The sequence below is a fragment of the Ovis canadensis genome, chromosome 18, assembly GCF_042477335.2.
Source record: "Ovis canadensis isolate MfBH-ARS-UI-01 breed Bighorn chromosome 18, ARS-UI_OviCan_v2, whole genome shotgun sequence".
NCBI lineage: Eukaryota > Metazoa > Chordata > Mammalia > Artiodactyla > Bovidae > Ovis > Ovis canadensis.
This window is the reverse complement of record NC_091262.1, coordinates 77607808-77629237: the sequence shown is the minus strand read 5'-3', so window position 1 is coordinate 77629237 and position 21430 is coordinate 77607808. Positions and strand designations below refer to the sequence as shown.

At 53.1% G+C, this 21430-nt stretch overlaps 1 protein-coding gene and 1 long non-coding RNA gene across 3 annotated transcripts in view; one reads left to right on the top strand and one right to left on the bottom strand.

The window, feature by feature from the left end:
* BCL11B (BCL11 transcription factor B) overlaps positions 1–20966 on the top strand; it is a 99267-nt gene extending 78301 nt beyond the window's left edge. For both annotated transcript variants that reach the window (XM_069559971.1, XM_069559972.1), the window contains exon 3: positions 16715–20966. In XM_069559971.1, the coding sequence (XP_069416072.1) occupies positions 16715–18789 (2075 nt within the window). In that variant the 3' untranslated portion in view covers positions 18790–20966. The remainder of the gene's footprint in view (positions 1–16714) is intronic.
* Positions 168–2043, bottom strand: LOC138423706 (uncharacterized). Its single transcript, XR_011250423.1, has 2 exons — positions 1517–2043; positions 168–1268 (listed from the first exon to the last, which is right to left on the bottom strand). It is a non-coding gene; the product is annotated as an uncharacterized lncRNA (long non-coding RNA).
* Positions 20967–21430: the final 464 nt, after the last annotated feature.

Below are 21430 nucleotides of genomic sequence, written 5' to 3'. Positions count from 1 at the left end.
CAAGGCCTTGGGATTCTGAGTGGTCCTTAATTGTACTTTTTATTTAATCTCTCCAGATCGTACGTGTGTGTGTCTGTGTTTAAATGGACTTAAGCTTGCGTGGTCATCCTCCCCACTCCCCCTCCCCCTGCTCCCCACGTGTCAGGATTGCTGCCGGAGTTAAACAGTGGTGTACGCAGCAGAAATTGTATTTTTATCTCTTTGACTTCAGGAAGTATATTTGGGTTTTCATCTCCTGCAGCCGCTGTTGCAAGGCTCACGTCTGAGCAGCTGAATCTAGGGCAGCCCTTGCCGTCCCTGGCATTGGTGGCTGAGCCCTGTTCTGAAGGGGAGGTGTCCGTCATGGATGGATTTTTTTTTTTTTTTTGGTGGTGGGCCGGGGAGAGAGGGTGCTAACACACTGGCTGCTTGCTCCTCTGCCTGTGCGGGGTGGCGTTTCCCCTTTTCGAGGCACAGAGCTCCCTAGGAGCCCCGGATATTTGCATCTCCAGGCAGTTCTGGAATTCACATGATTTCTATAATGATGAAATTGACTGGGATTCCACAAGTCTGCTTACTGCCAAAAGCCAGTGATGCGGGCCCCTCCTCTCTCTCCCCTCTGGTCTCAGATTTTCTGTCCACCTTCTCTCTCCTCTCCTCCTCACTCTGCCTCACCCTGATTCCCACTTTCCTCTTGCAGTCAGCTTTGCTGGGTGCAGCCACGGTGCTCCTGGGAAGCCCTGTTAACTTAGGCGGAGCATCTCGCTCAGGACTGGCCACCCAGCACCGCTGTCCTTTGGAGCTGGACCACTCTTTGCCACAGGATATTTAGCAGCATCCTTGCCTCTGCCCGTTAGATGCTGGTAGCACCCCCAGCCTCCTAATCACGGCAGTTGAAAATATCTCCAGACATTGCCAAAATCCCAGAGAGGGGCAGAATAGTCGTCAGTTAGAACCACTGTTCTAGCTCTTCCCAACCCCCCCTCCCGCTGCCAAACTGGCAGTTGCTGCAGCCAGGAAGAGAACTGGGGAATGTTAGTATCTATTTTTAGGTTCACGAATCACCAATAATAATAGGGTGGAATCAAAGGCCTTGGATATCAAGAGTGAGTTCCCACTGTTGAATTTACCCCCTGAAGTGTGTTTTATAAAGAAGTCACAGGATGACCCCACTCTGAGGGGTGGTGGATGGTAGGTGGTGGACGGTGGGTGGTGAGCTGCGGTCACAGCGGTACCTGCAGGATCTGGAATAGCCAGAATCTGCACGTTCAAGTCATCGAGCAGTTTTCCTAAAAAAAAAAAAAAGTTTTCACTGACTGCACTTACGAGGCATATCTGCTAGAATTAGGTATCTGATCGCATTATTGGTAAATGGACAGTTCTGAGGAATTTGCTAGCGTTTCTGGCGATACGTGCTAGGACCGTCTCAGTTATATTGCTTCTCTTTCTTTCTTCTGTCCCCCCAGCCCTTCCTCTCGGCTCGCCTCCCTGCTTCCCTGAGAGGTGGTCCTCCCGCCCCACCCCCGCTCCCATGCACCTGTCAGCAGTGGAACCTCGCCTGCTTGCAGGCTGGAGTCTCATGTGGATACATCTGCTGTAAGGTCTCCAGGAATCCTGTGCTGTGCCTTTAAATGTTGACTCATTCACAGGGCACCCAATAGGGTCAGGTGCCGGGTTTCCTTTCGCCCATCAGCAGCCCATCTTTGAGAAATCTCGCGTTGGGCCGGCAGCGGGTTTCGTGCTGGGCCTCTCTGCAGCCGTGTGGCCAAGTCTGCATGTGACAGCGTGTGAGCGATTTCCTGGGCTCAGCCAAAGCCTCGGCTTCCGGCGGCTTCTCCCCGCCAGCTGGCTGCCCGCGCCAGCCCTTGAGGTGCCGAGCCACTTGGAATCCATGTGGCTCCACCTCCCCTGGGGCCCGGGCTCCGCCCCTTCAGACTGTCCGGTGCAAAGCCCACAGGACCGTTCTGGGGGCTTCGTGCCTGCAGGCTCATGGGCAGCTTGAGCGGCAGCCCCTTTGCCCCACATGCCTGCCTAATGCTCGCTCTCCCCATCTCCTTTGTCACCAGACAGCCTCAGCTCACACTGCATACATCCTCTCACCCTTGGCCTTGCCGCTGCCTCCCTCTGCCCTCGTGGGGCTGGTGGGTGGGTGGTGCTCTGCCAGCCACGGGGCAGGAAGCACGTCTTGCCAGCCTCCTTGCTAAATCCTTGGTTGGGTCTAGCCACTGGGCCATCCAGCCTCGATGCTGGTGTTTGGAGAGTAGCGGAGGGGTGAGCCTGGTATAATTCTCTCCCCGATCTGAGGGTGTGTGTGTGTGTGTACACCTGCATTTTTGCATGAACCTGTGTGCAGCAGGTGTATAGCTGGCCTCCTCTTTTCCCTCACCTCCTGAGGTGTCTGGTGCCTCTCCGAACCCTCTGACTTCCCGATCACGCCGGGCAGCTCTGCTGTGCGGAGGGCATCCGGAAACCCTGGCGCTGGGAGCCGGGCCTGGCGAGGATGGCCATCTCCCCGCTGCCCGCAGGTTGGAGGGAGCTGGCGCTGTGGCAGAGGCGAGGCGTCGCAGAAGTGCCGCAGGTTTTCATATGGAAATGTGAAATAATGGGGTGATTAAATAGAGCTGTATATTAAAGTACATCTGACATTAGAATTACCATAATGTGCTGTAGCCTTAGGCTGAGTACTTTATTTGCCATCTGCGTCGGCCCAAAATCCCCCGGGGAAGCGCTAAAATATTCTGAATAAACTCAGCTCGAGTTCTTATTGAGAGTAAAATACCATTTGTGGCACGTCGTATTGATTCGTCTTAATTGTGGTGCAGAAAAGAACATTCACTTGCTGATGACTTTTGTGCTCGGTGACAAGCTGGCTGCAGTTACTCTAACACTGCAGTTGGTTAACCTGGTTGGGGCCAGCCGGGCACCTCGGTTCCAGCCCAGAAGCCAAGGTGCCACCTCAGAGGGCAGCACAGCTGGGGCTCCCTGCAGGGCCCTCTGCTGTCTTCCAGGGAGGGCGCCGGGGAGCAGGCGCCCCCTTCGGGGTGGAGACCCCCGCCCCACCCCCACCCTCCTGGCCTCAGCTCCCAGGCAACACAGAGGCAATGACCGGCCATGGGGAAAGATGATGCCTCAGAAGTTGTCCTGGAGAGTCACGACCTCGGTCTCAGCTCTTGGTTGCAGGGACATACTAGGCGTACTTAAGAAAACAGAACTAAAAAGAGAAAAGGAAAGAGAAAGAAAGGAATCTGCTCACCCAGGCAAAGCCCAGCTTGGTTGGTTACCGGTTAGTGGCGGTGAGATCTGTTAACAGCCCCTCCAGCTCTTTGGCAGGGTGGGCGTGGGGGAGGCGGGTGGGGGTGGAGGGGGAGGGTTGGAAGTGCTTATGCATTAAATATAAATGAGTCGTTGGTTGGGGAAACACTTGGTGATCCAGACAGCGCTGCCCCATTCATAAGGTCCAGTTTTTACCCTATAATTGCCCATCATTATACACAATTTAAATATTCAAACATTCTCCACAAACCTTGGGCTAGCATGTTTTTATTACAGATTCAGAACAAGGGAATAACCTTTAACTTCAGAGACAAATGAGGCAAATTTACAAGTGTGCGTCTGCTGTTTTCTTGTGTTTTATCAATCCCTGCGGACCCGAACACTTTTGCTGTAACGCCACTCAGAACAATATACATATATTACTGCTTGTTTGTGGTGTGTGGCTATGAGTCCCCTCTGCGTTAGCTAACCTATATAGCTCAGCGTCGAGGCTCTCCATAACGTCAATTATCTCCTCCGAGCTAAACGTACACTCCATTAAAACGAGATTTACTGCCCCTGTAATACTTCTTGGGGTGAAATGTGGAGATTTTTGTGGATTTAAGGAAACGGAGGATGGAGGCCTGCTGCATGAAGGAAGTTGTGAATTCAGAGAGGGGAGACTTCCTGTGTCAGCCAGAACGTGTGCGTGAGATGTGCTTGGTGTGTGCACACGCCAGCATTCACGCATGCGAGCAGCTTACCGCATGATTGGTTTTGCCCCTTAATTTCTTAATTTGCTCTGTATTTTTCCATTAAGTGATAAGGATGATCTGCTCTATGCTTCCTCTTCATGTTCTCTGCTAAATTCCTGTCCCTAGCATTCTAGAATCCTTTCAGAAAGCCTTACATTGGGGTGGGGGAAGAATATATACATCTGTCAGCTCACCAGCACCCACTGGAAAAGTGTAGGTTCTTTGCAGTGAAGTCTACAGAAAGCAGATTTCTGATGGTGTATTCGTCTGTCTCAGGGCAGACGTGTTATTCCCAATGCCTGTGCAACGTGGGGCGTGGGTACTATATAAAGATGGTCTGGGGGAATGGGCCGCAGGTTTCTGAGAATGCCGTGAGTGAGTTGCCGCATACAAACTGACTGTGTGTGTCCTGCCTCTGGCTCTTCCATCTGACTCGCAAACACCACAGTTCTCACCCAGCCCCAAGATGTCCCCACAGTTAGCGGTGTCGCTTTGTTTCGGGGCTGGCTGGCTGCTTCCTGAGCCTGAACTGCACACCTGGTGTGACCACAGAATCGAGCAGTTGAAATCGAGACTGTTTGCGGGGAAATCTAGGGTGCATGGTGCTTGCAGCTGTGGTTCAATTTTCATCCTTCCCTGTTCCGCTGAGAATCTGGACCAAGCCATTCCTGAAGGTGGCTTCACAGACTTTGGTGCTTGGATAAGCGGCTGGCTGGCATAACAGAACTTACGCTGGGGAGGCCGATTTAGAAGCCTCCTCGCTTCCTAGGCTAGTGATCCTCATAGATGGGGTTTGGAATTCTCTCTTTGTGTTTTCTACCTGGCCCCACCCCCCCACCCCACCCGTTTCATGTCTTTATGCCTTATGGTTTCATACTTTGGGCAGGTCTGGTCTGAAACCAAACTCTCCCAGAGGTCCACCTCCATCCTTTCGTTGTCCTGAGATTTTGTTATACTGAACAGTTTGTGATTCGAGTAAGGCCTCTAGTATGGGCTTGAAAATCTTCATTAAAAAAAAAAAAAGTTTTCCTTGTGATGGAATTCGCAGCAGTGGAATGTGGTCTGTCTGCGGCTCAGTGTCTTGCCTGTTTTCAGAGCCTCCGCAGATGGATCCCACGTCCGCTCTTCAGTTCCACATCCAGGCCCTACCCTCCGTCAATCCAGGGTCCCACCTCCAAGCCTTCAGGCCTGCAGTTTCCTCTGCAGGGCACATCCTTTCTTTCCTTTCTCTGCAACGTGGACTCACGTTTCCTTCTGAGATCAGCCCCAGGGTCTCCTCTCGGGAGAAGTCCCCCTCGTCCTCCCAGCCTGTCACCCTCTCCTCCTCTGGGTCCTGGCACATGCTTTCTTAGTGACCTAGTGGCCTGAGCCTTAGTGGACACTTGTGGAGTCAGTAGCCTCTTGCTCTGGACTGCAGGCTCCATGTGGGTGTCCTTCTGCTCAGCGTCGGCCTGGCACGCAGAACAACACTGCCTGCCTGTGTGAAGGAAAGAAAGGAGGAAGGGACAAAGGTATAGACGTGCTGAGAAAAGCCTCCTGGCTGTTGCTTCCTCAGTATGGTCTCTGGGTAGAGGTGGAGTGTGACCTTGGGTGTTGTCCTGAAGGGCTTCTGGCTTTCTAGGAGGAGACTAAGACTACTGAAAGCTGGGAACCTTCTTCATACTGACCGGTTAGCCCTGGCTTTGGATGGCGTGTGCATGTTCCCTGCGCTGGAACCCTGCAGAGCCAGCAGGTTTCAGCCTCAGATGAAAACGCCTGCAGAATTCTCCGCAGAGCCTGGCCTTCCTCATCGCCTCTCCCTTCCTGCTCCCCCTTGCCTCCATCTGCAGCCACCAGAGCTGCTTTCTGTTCAGTTCACCCAAAGGTGCTCATGCACGGCCCCCCCCCACCCTGGATCTGGGCAGGCGCTGCTTTCCTTCTGTCTGGAACTCACCTCCATGTGGTGTTTCCTGCCTGCCTGCTCCCTGGATGCTCTGAGGTCACTCGGCAGGCCCTGGTGTGCCTCAGAATCCTTTGTGTCACAGCTTAGCCCACTCCTGCTCCCCGGTCTCCACCTGTGGTCTCCTGGGGGTGGGGAGGGGTCTTGGCTGATCCCTCCAAGTAGGTCCTGCTGTGGGTCCTAGCACCCAGCACATGTCGACTGGATGGATGAGCGAATGAATGAATGAGAAAGGCCTGTCCCTAGACCGTTTGGGACAAGATTACTCCTTGGGTGGAGTAACTTCCAAAGATGCCACTCTCGCTCCGCTCGTGTTTCTGTGCACCTGGGCTGTCTCGGGGGACGGCGGGGCCTCAGTGTGAGGCTGTGGTGGAGGCTGGGGGCCCAGTCCCCCAGCCCGGGGTAACTCCGGGCACCTGGAGCACAGAGGTGACCTCTACCGCAGGATGCTCTCAGAGTGAGTGGACTGTGGTGGAGTGAGGTTTCTCACGTGTTAGGCCGCTCTATTCTCAGCCAAGCTCCGTGTGGCATTTCCTGCACACAGCCTACAGCTTGCGGCACCGGTCAGCTCGCTGGGGTGCACGGAAGCCGGTGGAATGGTTTGCTGTGGTGGGTTCAGGCCCCACCTCAAGGCCGGTTATAGCAGAGTCTGCAGGCCCGGTGGAGGGGCAGCCAGGTATGTGTCGGATACAACCCAGGCCTGGGGCTCAGACCCAGGTGTGAATCTGGGCTCTGTGACCCAGCTGTCTGATCTGGGGCCCCTCACTTAACTGTGATGAGACTGAGTTTCTTTTTGATGCAGAACCTGGATTAGAACCCACTTTTCAGAGTCTCTGTGAGTGCCCTTTGGAGAGCACAAAGCCACCACTGGCTCGTGCAGGTTGTATGTGTGTCAAGCCCAGCAAAGTCAAGGAAAGGTGATGACAGGCAGTGATGAACGTCAAGTAGCAATCCCCCAAGGCTGTAGGGGCGTCCCAGGTGGCTCAGCAGTGAAGAATCTGCCTGCCAACGTAGGAGAGGCAGGAGACCCTGGTTCGATCCCTGGGTTGGGAAGATCTCCTGGAGGAGGAAATGGCACCCCACTCCAGTATTCTTGCTTGAGAAATCTTATGGACAGAGGAGTCTGGCAGGCTACAGTCAATAGGGTTGCAAAGAGTTGGACACGACTGAGCAGCTAAACCTGCAAGGCCGTGGGGATACAGAGGGGGCTGTCCTGGGACCAGGTCTCAGAAGATGCTTGCAGGGTGAGAAGGAAGGGCAGGTCTTCCAGGTCGCAGGAATGGCAGGTGCGTGGAGCTGTGAGTTGCACGGGCAAGGCAAGGACCAGGAGGGTTGCAGGGGGCCAGGGCACTGGTGGGCAGTGAGTCCAGCCAGATGCTGAAGGCTGAGTGCTTGGCGCTTCGTCTGGGCAGCAGGACCATCAAGGCTGTGACTCAGGAGGGTCGCTGGCCCGCCTACTTGCCCACTCTGCCGGGGTGGCTCAGAGGTGGGTCGGGGCGGTGGAAGAGTGTCTAGATTCTTTAGAGTCACCTGGATCCCAGCGTGCTCTGGTGGGTGGAACACAGCCAGCAGGGAGGCGTGGGCGTGCTGGGTGGGGCCCTGCCTGGTGAGCCGGGGGAGCGGCGTGTTGTTGAACGCTGAGCTGAGCCCTGCTCCCCAGGCGGCCTCGCCCGGAGGGCCTCACCTGGAGGGTAGGTTCACGCAGACCCGGGCAGACGCCCTTCTCCTACCTGTGATGATTCCAGGGACCCCGACTGCAGGGGAGCAAGCAGCCAGAACTCAGCTAACACAGGCACGCCTGACTCTGAAGCACGTGTGCGTTTGTCACCCTGTGCGTGGCCAGAGTCCTGGCAGTGGAGGGTCAGCTTGGTCCTCAGGGAGCCTGGACTCCTGTTCCGATGATGGATTTTAAATAAATAACCCAAGGCCAGTCGGGTGGTCTCGTACAACCTGCTTGCGCTCTCTGAGCCGCCTCTGTCGCAAATGGTCACAGGCATAGAGTTAGCAGACTACATGGAGTGATGCAGGTTCTAAGCCCCCAAGTCAGCCAAGCCCTTGTATGCTTCTCTCTCCCAGCACCTTGAACTTGACCCTAGCACTCATTTTTTCATGAAATAATCGAGAGGGTTACCAGGCGCTCTTATCTCCTCTGGGATTCGAGAGCTGCATCCCTGGAGACCAGCAGAATAGCTGGTGGATCAAGGGTGGCCAGCTCCTGCTTGTTCAGTGAGTGAATGCAAGGCAAGTATAGGACACAGCCTGCTACCTGCCCATTCAGCCCTGTATCCTGGTTCCCCACTTCCTGGGCTTGTATGAGCTGAGGTCCAGGGATGGCAGTTGCAGCTGTCCAGAGCTCTGGGTTCAAGAGGATTCCGAGGCTGGCAGGGCAAGTGCGGGTGGACCGATTGATGTCTGCCACAGCCGCTGGCAGAGGGGCCTTGGCTGTGTTGGACTGAGGCTGGCTCTGCAACTTCAGCAGCAGGGAGACCACTTAGTAGCAGTAGTGTTTCCCAGGTGGTGCTAGTGGGAAAGGACCTGCCTGCCAAAGCAGGAGAGGCAGGAGAGGCAGGAGACTCAGGTTCCCTCCCTGCGTTGGGAAGTTCCCCTGGAGAAGGGCATGGCAACCCACTCCAGTCTTCTTGCCTGGAGAATCCCATGGACAGAGGAGCCTGGGGGCTACTGTCCACAGGTCACAAAGAGTCGGACGCAGCTGGGCAACTTGGCACACACAGTAGTCTTGTTACTGCCGTTACTACCAACCGGCACCAATACCCAACAGAGCACACCCACCGCTTCTGCACGAGATAGTCAGCAGGGTTTCACTGAGTTGTTGCAGTTCTCGCCAAGAACAACGCGTCTGCACATTGCCTAGCATGTGGCTGGGAGGAAAGGTAAGCGATCCCAAGGTGTACACGACTGCCCCGTCTCCTGCCCCGGGTCCCTTGACTTGGGAGGGGCCTGGGTCTGCACCCTTTCCTCTTTTGACCAGGCTTCTATCCAGATCACAGCTGGCTGTGTGGCTTTGGGCGGATCACCTTCTCTCTTCTAGTCCTCAGTTTCCTCATCTGTGAAATGGTGCTGATGACAGTCCTTGACCTTGGGGGTTGTTGTGAAGACAGTCCGCCTTAATTGCGTGAGGCTCATGGAAGGCTTTAAAGACAGTTGACTGTTACTGCTGCCATTATTTCCCCTCCCCCCCCCCCCCCCCCAGCTCCACCACCTCTCTCGGAGAGGCTGAGGTTTGTTTGGTAGCTTGTGTTGGAAGTACTGATGCTGAAGCTGCAACTCCAGTACTTTGGCCACCTGATGCTAAAAACTGTCTCGTTGGAAAAGATCCTGATGCTGGGAAAAATTGAAGGCAGGAGGAGAAGAGGATGACGGAGGATGAGATGGTTGGATGGCATCACTGGCTCAATGGACATGAGTTTGAGCAAGCTCTGGGAATTGGTGATGGACAGGGAAGCCTGGTGTGCTGCAGTCGCAAAGAGTTGGACATGGCTGAGCGACTGAACCGAACTGTTTCAGAACAAGCAGGGGTGCTTGTAGATTTCATAGATGACTATGCTCAGAAATGATATGAATATGAAACTTACAAAGGTTCCCCCCCACCCAAGGAAACCAATTGAAAGTTTTCTTTCTGGGATCATGAAAGGGGAGATACTCTTTAATAAGGGGTCTACACATATCTAGAGATAATGTCCTTAGTTGCTTCAGTTGTGTCCAACTCTTTGCAACCCCATGGACTGTAGCCTAGCAGGCTCCTCTGTCCATGAGATTCTCCAGGCAAGAATACTAGAGTGGATTGCCATGACCTCATCCAGGGGATCTGATAATATCAATAATAATTATTATCATTTTGGGACTGAAAAGACAGCACTGTTAGTATGTATAGATTCTGTTGGAGGACTAGGTGGCCGGCCAGTGGGTCCAGCCCTCTCCTTGGGCACTGGGCATCATAAAACCCAGGGAGGGAAAGCGGCGGGGGTGGCAGACCCTGAATCCAGCAGCCTACCCTTCCATCTGACTGCCCAGCATCTCATCACCCCTTCTCCAGGTCCTGAGTGACCTGTTGTCTCAGGGACTCACCTGCTCTTGTGAAACATCTTCACTCCCGGGACAAGCCCGTGGTGGACCTGACTGGCTTCCATCAAAGGGTAATCAATGTCCTTCACTGGGAGGGCACACACAGTGTGGCAGGAGGACCTTTTCATTGTGAAACAGGCCCCGACAAGGGAGAGAATGGTCCATCTCTCAGGTGCTGCTGGGGGGCAACGGGATGGAGCCAGGGGTGGGGAAGCCTGTGCAGGGGTGTGGCCCTCCCCTTGCTCTCGAGGGGAGGCAGGGCTCTTGCTTCTCTCAGTTGCAGCATCCTCGTGTGCCAGCAGGGATGTGGACCTGGCCTGGCCCCCTCAGAGGTCATATTTGAGAGAAATGCCTTGATCGCTATGAAAATGCCAAACCACCTGTCAAGTGCTTCGCAAGCCACAGAGGGACACGTGAAGCCAAGACTCAGTTCGTTCTTCAGCATCCAAGTGTCAGGACTCTCACTTTTGCCTCCACCTTTGGGTGGAGGAAGGCCCTGGCTGGCGATCACCGCAGGCCCTGCTTGAGCTGGGTGGCGGTGTCCGCTTGTGGCTCTGGAGAAGCCCTGAACCACTAAATCCCCCGCAGGCAGCAATACCCTTCTAGTTGGTATCACTCGGCCTTAGGAGAGCCCTTTTAAACTATTGCTCTCAATTACGGCCTTTTTATTGAATAATAACTCAATTAAAGGTGTGCTTTTTATTGAACATCCCTGATACCTTTATTGGTATTATTAGAGTAACCAGCATAATAGGGAGGAACAATTATTTCAGTGCTCATTAAAACACGCACGCACACACACACACACACACACACACACACCCACTGGCGGAGGGAGAGCAGCATTTCATTGCAGGAGCCCAGTTGCGTGTTGGTTCCCAAGAGTCACAATAAAAAATGATGTTTCCTCAACGTTTGCAAGTTTCTATTTCCCTGGAACCTCTAATGCATTAGGCCGGCTGCATTAAAATTCCTCCAGGGTTTTATTACAGCCAGAGTTACACAGAAGGGCACCGCCTGAAACATCCACTGCCAGGTACAAGATGGATAATAAAACACGAAACATACAAAGCCCAACCATAATACGTGCATGCGTGGGGATGTGTGGATTTTATAGGGATCGCGTGGGATCTCATTTGCTCCCCCAGCCCTCTTCGGAAGCTGGCATGTTATTCCCATTCTACTGATGAGGAAATGAAGCTCAGAGGGGTAAAGTGACTTGGTTGACCTTGTTGTTTAATTGCTAAGTATGTCCGACTCTTTGTGACCCCATGGACTAAGAAAATGGCAACCCACTCCAGTACTCTCGCCTGGAAAATTCCATGGATGGAGGAGCCTGGTAGGCTGCAGTCCATGGGGTCACAAAGAGTCGGACACGACTGAGCGAATTCACTTTCTTTCTTTCTGTGGTTCCTTTTGGAGAAGGAAATGACAACCCACTCTACTGTTCTTGCCTGGAGAATCCCATGGACAGGGGAGCCTTGGTGGGCTACAGACTGTGGGTTGCAAAGAGTCGAACACAACTAAGCAATTAACACACACAACACACATAGCCTGCCAGGCTCTTCTGTCCATGGGATTTCCCAGGCAAGAATACTGGAGTGTGTTGCCACTTCCTTCTCCTGACCCAGGGATTGAACCCATGTTTCCTGCATTGTAGGCAGATTCTTTACCACTGAGCCACCTGGGAAGCCCCTTGATTGACATCTTCCTGCAGGGAATGGCAAGGTATGAACTTGTGCCGCTGTTCAGGGTTCTTGTAACAGTGATCTCAGGGAGGGTTTTGAATTACAGAAAAACACAAGGGTCTATCTTGAAAGCCAGTACAGCGAAGAAGGTCCGGTGTGGGTTTCTGCCAACGGATACCAAAAGCGTCTGAGGAAGGAAAAGGGACGGAAGCAGACAAGGAAACACGCTGGCCTTGGGTTCTGAGTTGCCAGGCCCGATGTAGTGATCCCAATGCAGCTGACATTTCTAGGTCTGTAGGCCAGGCTTAATGTTGCTGGGTAAGTTGCTTCAGGGCTTCCCTGGTGGCTCAGATGGTAAAGAATCTGCCTGCATTGCAGGAGATGTGGGTTTGATCCATGGGTCAGAAGGATCCCCTGGAGAAGGGAATGGCAACCCACTCCAGTATTCTTGCCTGGAGAAGTCTATGGACAGAGGAGGCTGGTGGGCTACACCCCAAGGGGTTGCAAAGAGTCCTACACGACCGAGCAACTAACACTTTTCAACTTCCAGGTCGCTTCAAAATAATCTAGGTGTTGACCTCTCGGTGGGAACCTTGGTGGCAGCCACAGTGGCAGCGTGTTGGGGCATGGCCCCTGTCTGGGCCATCAGCAAAGCTGGCACCAGCTGGAGCTTCCAACTCACCTCTGGGCAAGTGGCCCTGAGCTCCAGGAGCAGGGACAGCCCCGCGTCCGAAGCAGCCCTCTCACCGAGGGGCTTCTGCCACATTTAAAAATGAGCCGTCTGTGACTGTGTGCTGCCTTTTAAAATATTTAGTGAGTTTTTGAATAGAAGAATGTTCTGAGTGGCTCTTCAAAGCCTTTCTGACATTGTTCAGTTTTCAAAAGTGAGCAGTCCCAGTGCTCAAGGCTACTTCTAGGCAACAGATAACCGTGAAGTGGAAGTATGGAAATGAACATTTTATTAAAAAAAAAAAGTTAAGGGGAGAGTGGAAAGAGCGTTGTTTAGGAAGGGGCTTTGAGGACTGGGAGATTTAAAAACATTGGAAGCTGTCAGATCCTGGGATAGACTGTCCCCTGCTGTGAATCTTGCCATGGCGTGGAGGGAAGTGAGGGGACCAGATTGTTCAAAGGCAAGGAAAAGCGCTTACCCTGGCATGATCTGGGACCCTGGAATCTGATTTGGTGGTTGCATGCACAGAGCTCTTCCCCCACCTGATGATAAATTCCGAACAGGTTAACGTCCTCCTTCTGGCTTCCCTGGTGGCTCAGAGGTAAAGAATCCGCCTGCCAACGCAGGAGACACAGGTTTGATCCCTGGGTGGGAAAGAAACTCTTGGAGGAGGAAATAGCTACCCACTCCAGTATTCTTGCCTGGGAAATCTCATGGACAGAGGAGCCTGGCTGGCTACAGTCCTTGGGGTCGCGAAAGAGTTGGACAGGACTGAAGGATGAGACTACAGCAAGCAAAACTTCCTCCTTAGACTTCTCTAAGTTAGAATCGTATAAATGTCTTTCACTCTTTTTGTTTTGTCTTTAAAAAAAAAAAAAAACAAGAAATGGAAACCTCTGAGTTCTTTAGAACGTGCAGCTACACGCTTCTCAGCAGCTGCTGCTTGAGTTTAAAAAAATATATTTAAATCGGCCATTTCATTCCTGGCCTGCCCGAGAGTTTTGCACTGTCTTCTGATACCCGCATTCCTCAGGGGCAATAGAACTTTCCAGAAAGTGTGTGGCCATCAGAACAAGAAACAGGAAGTGCTCCAGAGAGACCCAAGGAAATGAAGATGATGAAAAAAGAGATTAGGGGAAAGGAGGTGGCCCAAGTTGAAAACACAAGGAACCAGAGCTGCTGTGTGTGTGGAACTCGGTTACTGAGAGTGGCTGGAGCCCAGGTGCAGAGTCCAGAGTGCTCTCTCTTTTTTTTTTTTTTTAAATTTATTTTTATTGATTTACAGTTGAAAGCAACGGATTTTTAAAATTGTTTTATTGGCTGTGCCGGGTCTTTGCTGCTGTGTGCGCTTTTTCTAGTTGCGGTGCTCCGAGTTCTCACTGTGGTGGCTTCTCTTGCTGCAGACCACGTCTCTAGGGCGCGTGGGCTCGGTAGGTATTTGTGGGTCCTGGGCTCCAGAGCACAGGCGCAGTAGTTGAGGTGCACGGGCTGAGTTGCTCTGCCGCAAGTGGGCTCTTCCCGGATCAGGGATCGAACCCGCGTCTCCTGCACCGGCAGGCGGCTTCATTACCATCCAGCCACCAGGGAGTCCAGCGCTCTTTAACTGGAAGATCTATGGCCTTGTGGGAGGTGGCGCTTCATTTGTGTTATTAGCTCCTGGTGCCAGAGAAGGATGTTTTCTTTATCTTCTTATTTATTACTTATTTATTCTGCCTTGTTTCAGAAAAGGATTTGAGGAGGGCGATGGCACCCCACTCCAGTACTCTTGCCTGGAAAATCCCATGGACGGAGGAGCCTGGTAGGCTGCAGTCCATGGGGTCTCGAAGAGTTGGACACGACTGAGTGACTTCACTTTCACTTTTCACTTTCATGCATTGGAGAAGGAAATGGCAACCCACTCCAGTGTTCTTGCCTGGAGAATCCCAGGGATGGGGGAGCCTGGTGGGCTGCCATCTATGGGGTCGCACAGAGACTGAAGCGACTTAGCAGCAGCAGCAGCAAACACTATGGCATCTGGCCAGCTCTCCCGTGAGACTGAGGTGAACTGTTCTGTCGTTCCCCACATATATCACCTAATAAGCCAGGACAGGAGATGGCACCTCCAAGAAGACTGTGCATCTCTGGGCTGTAGCATCGTCATGTGCCAGTAGGGATGTGGTCCTGGCCTGGCCTCCTTCGGCGGTCATGTGACGATGAAATGCACCCCCCCCAAAAATGGCCTTTTGTTGCAACAGTGGGTAGGCACACAGGAAGGGAAGGTTGAAGTGTCAGTGTGGCCTTACTGCTCCCAAAGCCAGGAACACAGCTGCCCAGGGCCTTGGGAAGGCCTCCCTGCCCGTTTCTGGTGGGGGGGATTCTCCTGAGGGGCTCCAGCATGGGGAACTGAATTAATGCAGACATGCTGGGAGAAGGAAGTTTCCCAGACACCTCGGAGAAAGAAAATGGCCTCAGAAGTTCTCCTGGAGCTGGGTTTAAAAATGAGGGGAAGCTGAGCTTTGGAACCCTTTTTCCCTTTCTGTCCGTTCCCCCATCACCCACCCACTGGTCTTCTCACTACCAAATCTGGAGACACGTGTCCTGTTGGATACGAGTGTGCAGTAATGACCGTGGACCACCAGACTTGGAAGGCATGTCTTAGTTCCCAGCGGTAGGTGATCTGGCCCAGTTGGTTCTGTGTTGTGGAGAATCTCCACGCTGACCTCTGACTCCTGGAGGACCCCCCACACACTGCATGGCTCAGCGAGGTCCAGGCTCCTTTGAAGCCATCAAGTCTAACCCATAAGGAACTTGGGGTATTTGTTCTCAGAGTCCACAGAGTTTTGACTGCTAAGGGTGAAGCCCCCAAGAAACATACTTCTTGGGTGGGAATCAAAGAAACAAAAACTCCATCTCTATATGGGATTTCAGAAGTCCCTCCTCTTTCGAGGAGGGGCTGTGCTTCCCCTTCCCTTCCTGATCCCGGGTTTGGAAACTAACAGACACCTTTGGCTTCACTGGGGAGTTTGCAGCTACTGTACTTTATCAGTGTTAAAATCTTCCAGGTACAAGGAAGTCTGAAAAAACAAAAAGGGTTTTTTTTTTTTTTTTCCAAGACCTCGGCTGTGATGCCATGTTCCCTTTCCGTTCTCCAGCCAGTGAGCGAGTCTGAGGGGGCAGGGCAGGGCCTGCCCACACCTGTCCCGTTTCACAGAGTGTTAGGAGAGCTTCAGGCTGGAGAAATAGCCAGCATCACCCGCAGGTTGAGGATGTCGGCCACGAAATAGGTGCTGGTTGGAAGGTCCAGGCTCCCATTTTGTGACCGCCCCCAATGATGGACAAAGACAAGGATGTTTTGGCTCCATGCCACCAACGTCCACTAACACTGGCTCCTGATGCCAGAGCCCAGTTTGTCACAAACTCACACTTGCACTGATCATCCTGATCGCCCTGTCAGAGGTGACACTTTCATTCAGCCTTCTGGTAAGGGGCCTCATATAGGCCAGTGCTCCGCCCTGGGGGGTTTCAAGGCCAGATTCCATGCTGTGGTTAGGGGTGTATGTGTGTGTGTGTATGAGGCCGCAAGGGCAGTGATGGGGGGTGGGGTGGGCAGCTACGGTGATGTTCTTACGATGCTGAAGTCCTGTTCATACGAGAATCCCTGTTTAACTTGGATGGTGCTTTTTGCACAGGCACTGGTGTATGAAACCCTATGATTTCCAGTAGTTCCACTCCCAAATGATGCAGAGGTTATCAGCCAGTTCTCTTAAAATGTTTGCGAGGTGATTCAGTTTGATTTGTGTTTCTTAGAACATCCTTGGATTGAAGATTTGCCTAGTTATGACTGGGTGGGGAGGTGGGGGGAGTTGTTTTGTCCCCCAGAGAGGTTTGGCAATGCCTGGAGAGATTTTTGATCCTCATGACTGGGAGGGGAGGGAGTGCGACTGGCTTCTAGTGGGTATGCCTCCAAACATCCTACAAGGCGCAGGACAGTACCCCTCCCACTCCCCACCCCACCCTCAAAGAACTACCAGGATCTACAGGATGGTTGAACTTTGCCCCGCTGTCTTTTAGGCAGCCCAGCCTTTGTTGGAATACTTGCCATTGTTGGAATCAGGCTTTCTCACAAATAACATCTCCTTTGGCTTCTGAGATGATGGGTTTAAAGACACCATGTTACAAGGGCACAGAGCGAGGTCTACCAATTGGAGTAACAGCCACACAGAGGCTTCTCTAGCCTGTGCGCCAGGGGGTCTGCCGGGGGTCGCTGGCCTGGGCCTGCTCGGCAGTGGTCCGCTGCCGCCCCCGAGAGCCGCGCCGCCGCCCGCATCTCACGTCTCTCCTGCCTCTTTCTGTCCGTGTGTCTCCGCAGGTAAAGATGAGCCTTCCAGCTACATTTGCACCACATGCAAGCAGCCCTTCAACAGCGCGTGGTTCCTGCTGCAGCATGCGCAGAACACGCATGGCTTCCGCATCTACCTGGAGCCCGGGCCGGCCAGCAGCTCGCTCACGCCACGGCTCACCATCCCGCCGCCGCTGGGGCCCGAGGCCGTGGCCCAGTCCCCGCTCATGAATTTCCTGGGCGACAGCAACCCCTTCAACCTGCTGCGCATGACGGGCCCCATCCTGCGGGACCACCCGGGCTTTGGCGAGGGCCGCCTGCCCGGCACGCCGCCGCTCTTCAGCCCGCCGCCACGCCACCACCTGGACCCGCACCGCCTCAGCGCCGAGGAGATGGGGCTCGTCGCCCAGCACCCCAGTGCCTTCGACAGAGTCATGCGCCTGAACCCCATGGCCATCGACTCGCCCGCCATGGACTTCTCGCGGCGGCTCCGCGAGCTGGCGGGCAACAGCTCCACGCCGCCGCCTGTGTCCCCGGGCCGCGGCAACCCTATGCACCGGCTCCTGAACCCCTTCCAGCCCAGCCCCAAGTCCCCGTTCCTGAGCACGCCGCCGCTGCCGCCCATGCCCCCCGGTGGCACGCCGCCACCGCAGCCGCCGGCCAAGAGCAAGTCGTGTGAGTTCTGCGGCAAGACCTTCAAGTTCCAGAGCAATCTCATTGTGCACCGGCGCAGCCACACGGGCGAGAAGCCCTACAAGTGCCAGCTGTGCGACCACGCGTGCTCGCAGGCGAGCAAGCTCAAGCGCCACATGAAGACGCACATGCACAAGGCCGGCTCGCTGGCAGGCCGCTCCGATGACGGGCTCTCGGCTGCCAGCTCCCCGGAGCCCGGCACCAGCGAGCTGACCGGGGAGGGCCTCAAGGCGGCCGACGGTGACTTCCGCCACCACGAGAGCGACCCTTCCCTGGGCCATGAGCCCGAGGAGGAGGACGAAGAGGAGGAGGAGGAGGAGGAGGAGCTGCTGCTGGAGAACGAGAGCCGGCCCGAGTCGAGCTTCAGCATGGACTCGGAGCTCAGCCGCAACCGGGAGAACGGCGCCGGCGGTGGCGGTGGCGGCGGGGTGGCCGGCGTGCCGGGCGCGGGCGGCGGCGCCGCGGCCAAGGCGCTGGCTGACGAGAAGGCGCTGGTGCTGGGCAAGGTCATGGAGAACGTGGGCCTGGGCGCGCTGCCGCCGTACGGCGACCTGCTGGCCGACAAGCAGAAGCGCGGCGCCTTCCTGAAGCGCGCGGCCGGCGGTGGCGGGGGTGGCGGGGACCCGGGCGACGACGACGACGCCGGGGGCTGCGGCGACGCGGGCCCCGGGGGTGCGGTCAACGGGCGCGGCGGCGGCTTCGCGCCGGGCGCCGAGCCTTTCCCCGGCCTCTTCCCGCGCAAGCCGGCGCCGCTGCCCAGCCCCGGCCTCAACAGCGCGGCCAAGCGCATCAAGGTGGAGAAGGACCTAGAGCTGCCGCCTGCCGCGCTCATCCCGTCCGAGAATGTGTACTCGCAGTGGCTGGTGGGCTATGCGGCGTCGCGGCACTTCATGAAGGACCCCTTCCTGGGCTTCACGGACGCGCGCCAGTCGCCCTTCGCCACGTCGTCCGAGCACTCGTCCGAGAACGGCAGCCTACGCTTCTCCACGCCGCCCGGGGACCTGCTGGACGGCGGGTTGTCGGGCCGCAGCGGCACGGCCAGCGGGGGCAGCACGCCGCACCTGGGCGGCCCGGGCCCCGGGCGGCCGAGCTCCAAGGAGGGCCGGCGCAGCGACACGTGCGAGTACTGCGGCAAAGTGTTCAAGAACTGCAGCAACCTGACGGTGCACCGACGGAGCCACACCGGCGAGCGGCCTTACAAGTGCGAGCTGTGCAACTACGCGTGCGCGCAGAGCAGCAAGCTCACGCGCCACATGAAGACGCACGGGCAGATCGGCAAGGAGGTGTACCGCTGCGACATCTGCCAAATGCCCTTCAGCGTCTATAGCACCCTGGAGAAACACATGAAAAAGTGGCACGGCGAGCACTTGCTGACTAACGACGTCAAAATCGAGCAGGCGGAGAGGAGCTAAGCGCGTGTGCGCGTGTGTGTGCGCGCGCGCGCGCGCGGGCCCGGGCCCCACCCCGCGCACTTGTACAGTCGCCCCGTCGCCAAGCGAGAGAATGCTGACCTGACACTTGCCTCCGCGTCACCGCCGCTCGGCGCCCCCCGCGGGTCCCCGGGGCCCAGGGGAGGCGGCCCTCCAACCTAACCTGTGTCTGCGAAGTCCTATGGAAACCCGAGGGTTGATTAAGGCAGTAAAAACAAACAAAAAAAATTGTGGAGCCTTTTAACTGTGCAATAATTTCTGTATTTATTGGGTTTTGTAATTTTTTTGGCATGTGCAGGTACTTTTTATTGTTATTCTTTCTGTTGAAATTCCTTTAAGAGATTTTGTTGGGTATCCATCCCTTCTTTAGTTTTTTTTTTTTTTCTTTAACCCAGTAGTAGCCTGAGCGATGACTCCTGAGCTCTGTAGAGGGGAAGCTATCTTTTAAATTATAATTTTGGGGGGGGGGAGGGCGCTGCTTTTTTGAAATCTAAGCTAAGCGTGTGTAATTTCTTGTGAGGAAGCCAACACTTAAATGACTTTTAAAGTTGTTTACTTTTTTATTCTGTTTTTTTTTTGTCCTGAAATAAAAAGTGGCATGCGTTTTTTTTTTGGGGGGGGGAGGGGGGTGGATGTACAGCGATAACAATCTTTAAAGTTGTAGCACTTTGTTTCAGAATTGAAATGGAGCTGTAGCACTGATGATGTCCTGAGTAAGGGAGGCCTTTTCTGTGTTGACTTCAACCTTGCCATACATAAGGAAACCTTTGAATGGTGGGCTTTCCCTCCCCTCCCCCCCAAATACTCAGCATTGCCAGAGAAACAGGAGTTTTTGAGGACTTTGCCCCAGAAAACGGCCCAAGAGCATTCTAAAATAGTGCATTCCCAGCAGATCCCATCCGTTTCTTGGAATGTTGGTGTGCCCTGGAATGCCATCTCTGCTATTTGCCATAGATTAGACGAAATAAAATAGGCTGAGGGTACTTTGGGGGGTAGATAGATGGTGGTGGCCTGCAGTAACACAGAAAGGAAAGAAACCAGCTGTGTTCTTTCAGGCTTCTTCTGGCTTGACAGTTTCTCTCTCTTTTTATCACCCTCAACACAGAAATCCTAAGTCATACGTTGCTACCAGTGACAACAGACCGTTTCTCAAGCAGACAAGTGTCTTGATGGTGACTGGAGGGAAGTTAGTATTCTCTCTGCACACTGATGACATTGTACGGATGGGGTGGGCGGAATCTTGCCAATTTCAGTTCCCTTTTACTGCAAAGCGGGAAGAGTTCCATCCGAAGGTGCCCAGAGCTACTTCCGTTTTTTTTTTTTTTTTCTATCCCATTAGGTTGGAAGGTACTAAGCATTGGACTGTTCAGATTAGACATTTGAATTCTGTTGACCCGCACTTTAAAGCTTTTGTTTGCATTTAAATTAAATGGCTTCTCAACAAGAAATTGCAGCATCTTCTTCTTTTTGGCCCAGAGGTGGGTTAAACTGTAAGGGATGGCTGAGATTGAGTGTCAGTATTGCTAAGCATGGCATTCACAGTACTGGCACTATAAAGAACAAAATAAAATAATAATTTATTGGACAGTGTTTCTACTGCCATTCAATTTGATGTGAGTGCCTTGAAAACTGATCTTCCTATTTGAGTCTCTTGAGACAAATGCAAAACTTTTTTTTTCTTTTGCAATGAAAGACTTTTTAAAAAAAAATAAAATGAGAAAAGTACATTTCTTTAGAAACAAAGCCACATTTACTTTAAATAAATTTTCAAAAATCCTGGTTGAAGACGTGAAAATGCCATAAGACCCAATCAAATGAAGAAATAAACCCAGCACAACCCTGGATATCCATTAGCTGAATTAACCTCAGCCCCTTTTGCCTGTGGGACAACGCTGCTTAGATGTGGAGTGGAGGTGACTTACTGCTGAATTAAAACTCAAGTGACACAAGGTACAAGTTGATATTGTTGAATGAAAAAACAATTCAGGAACAATGGCTAATTTTTTTCTAAAGTTAAATTTAGTGCACTCTGTCTTAAAAATACGTTTACAGTATTGGATACATACAAGGGTAAAAAAAAAAAATTGTGTGTATGTGTGTTGGAGCGATCGTTTTTTTCAAAGTTTGCTTAATAGGTTATTAAAAAAAAATGCCACAGTGGCTGCGTGTATATTGTTTTCTTTTGGTGACGGGGTTTTAGTATATATTATATATATGAAAATTTCTTGATTACTGTAAAAGTGGACCAGTATTTGTAATAATCGAGAATGCCTGGGCATTTGACAAAACAAGAAAAAAAAAACCCTTTTCTTTTCCTTGAAAATGTTGCAGTAAAATTTAAATGGTGGGTCTATAATAATTTGTTCTTGTCACAGTAAATGTGAAGTCGGAGTTTTAGTAAATTTTTTTCTGCCTTGGGTGTTGAATTTTTATTTCAAAAAATGTATAGAAACTTGTATTTGGGGATTAAAAGGGGATTGCTACACCATGTAGAAAAAGTATGTAGAAAAAAAAGTGCTTAATATTGTTATTGCCTTGCGGAAAAAAACCCCCACATTTCTGATCTGTGCTTAATTCTCTCCTCCCACCTCCCTCTGGAATGGATATATTGGTTGGTTCATAT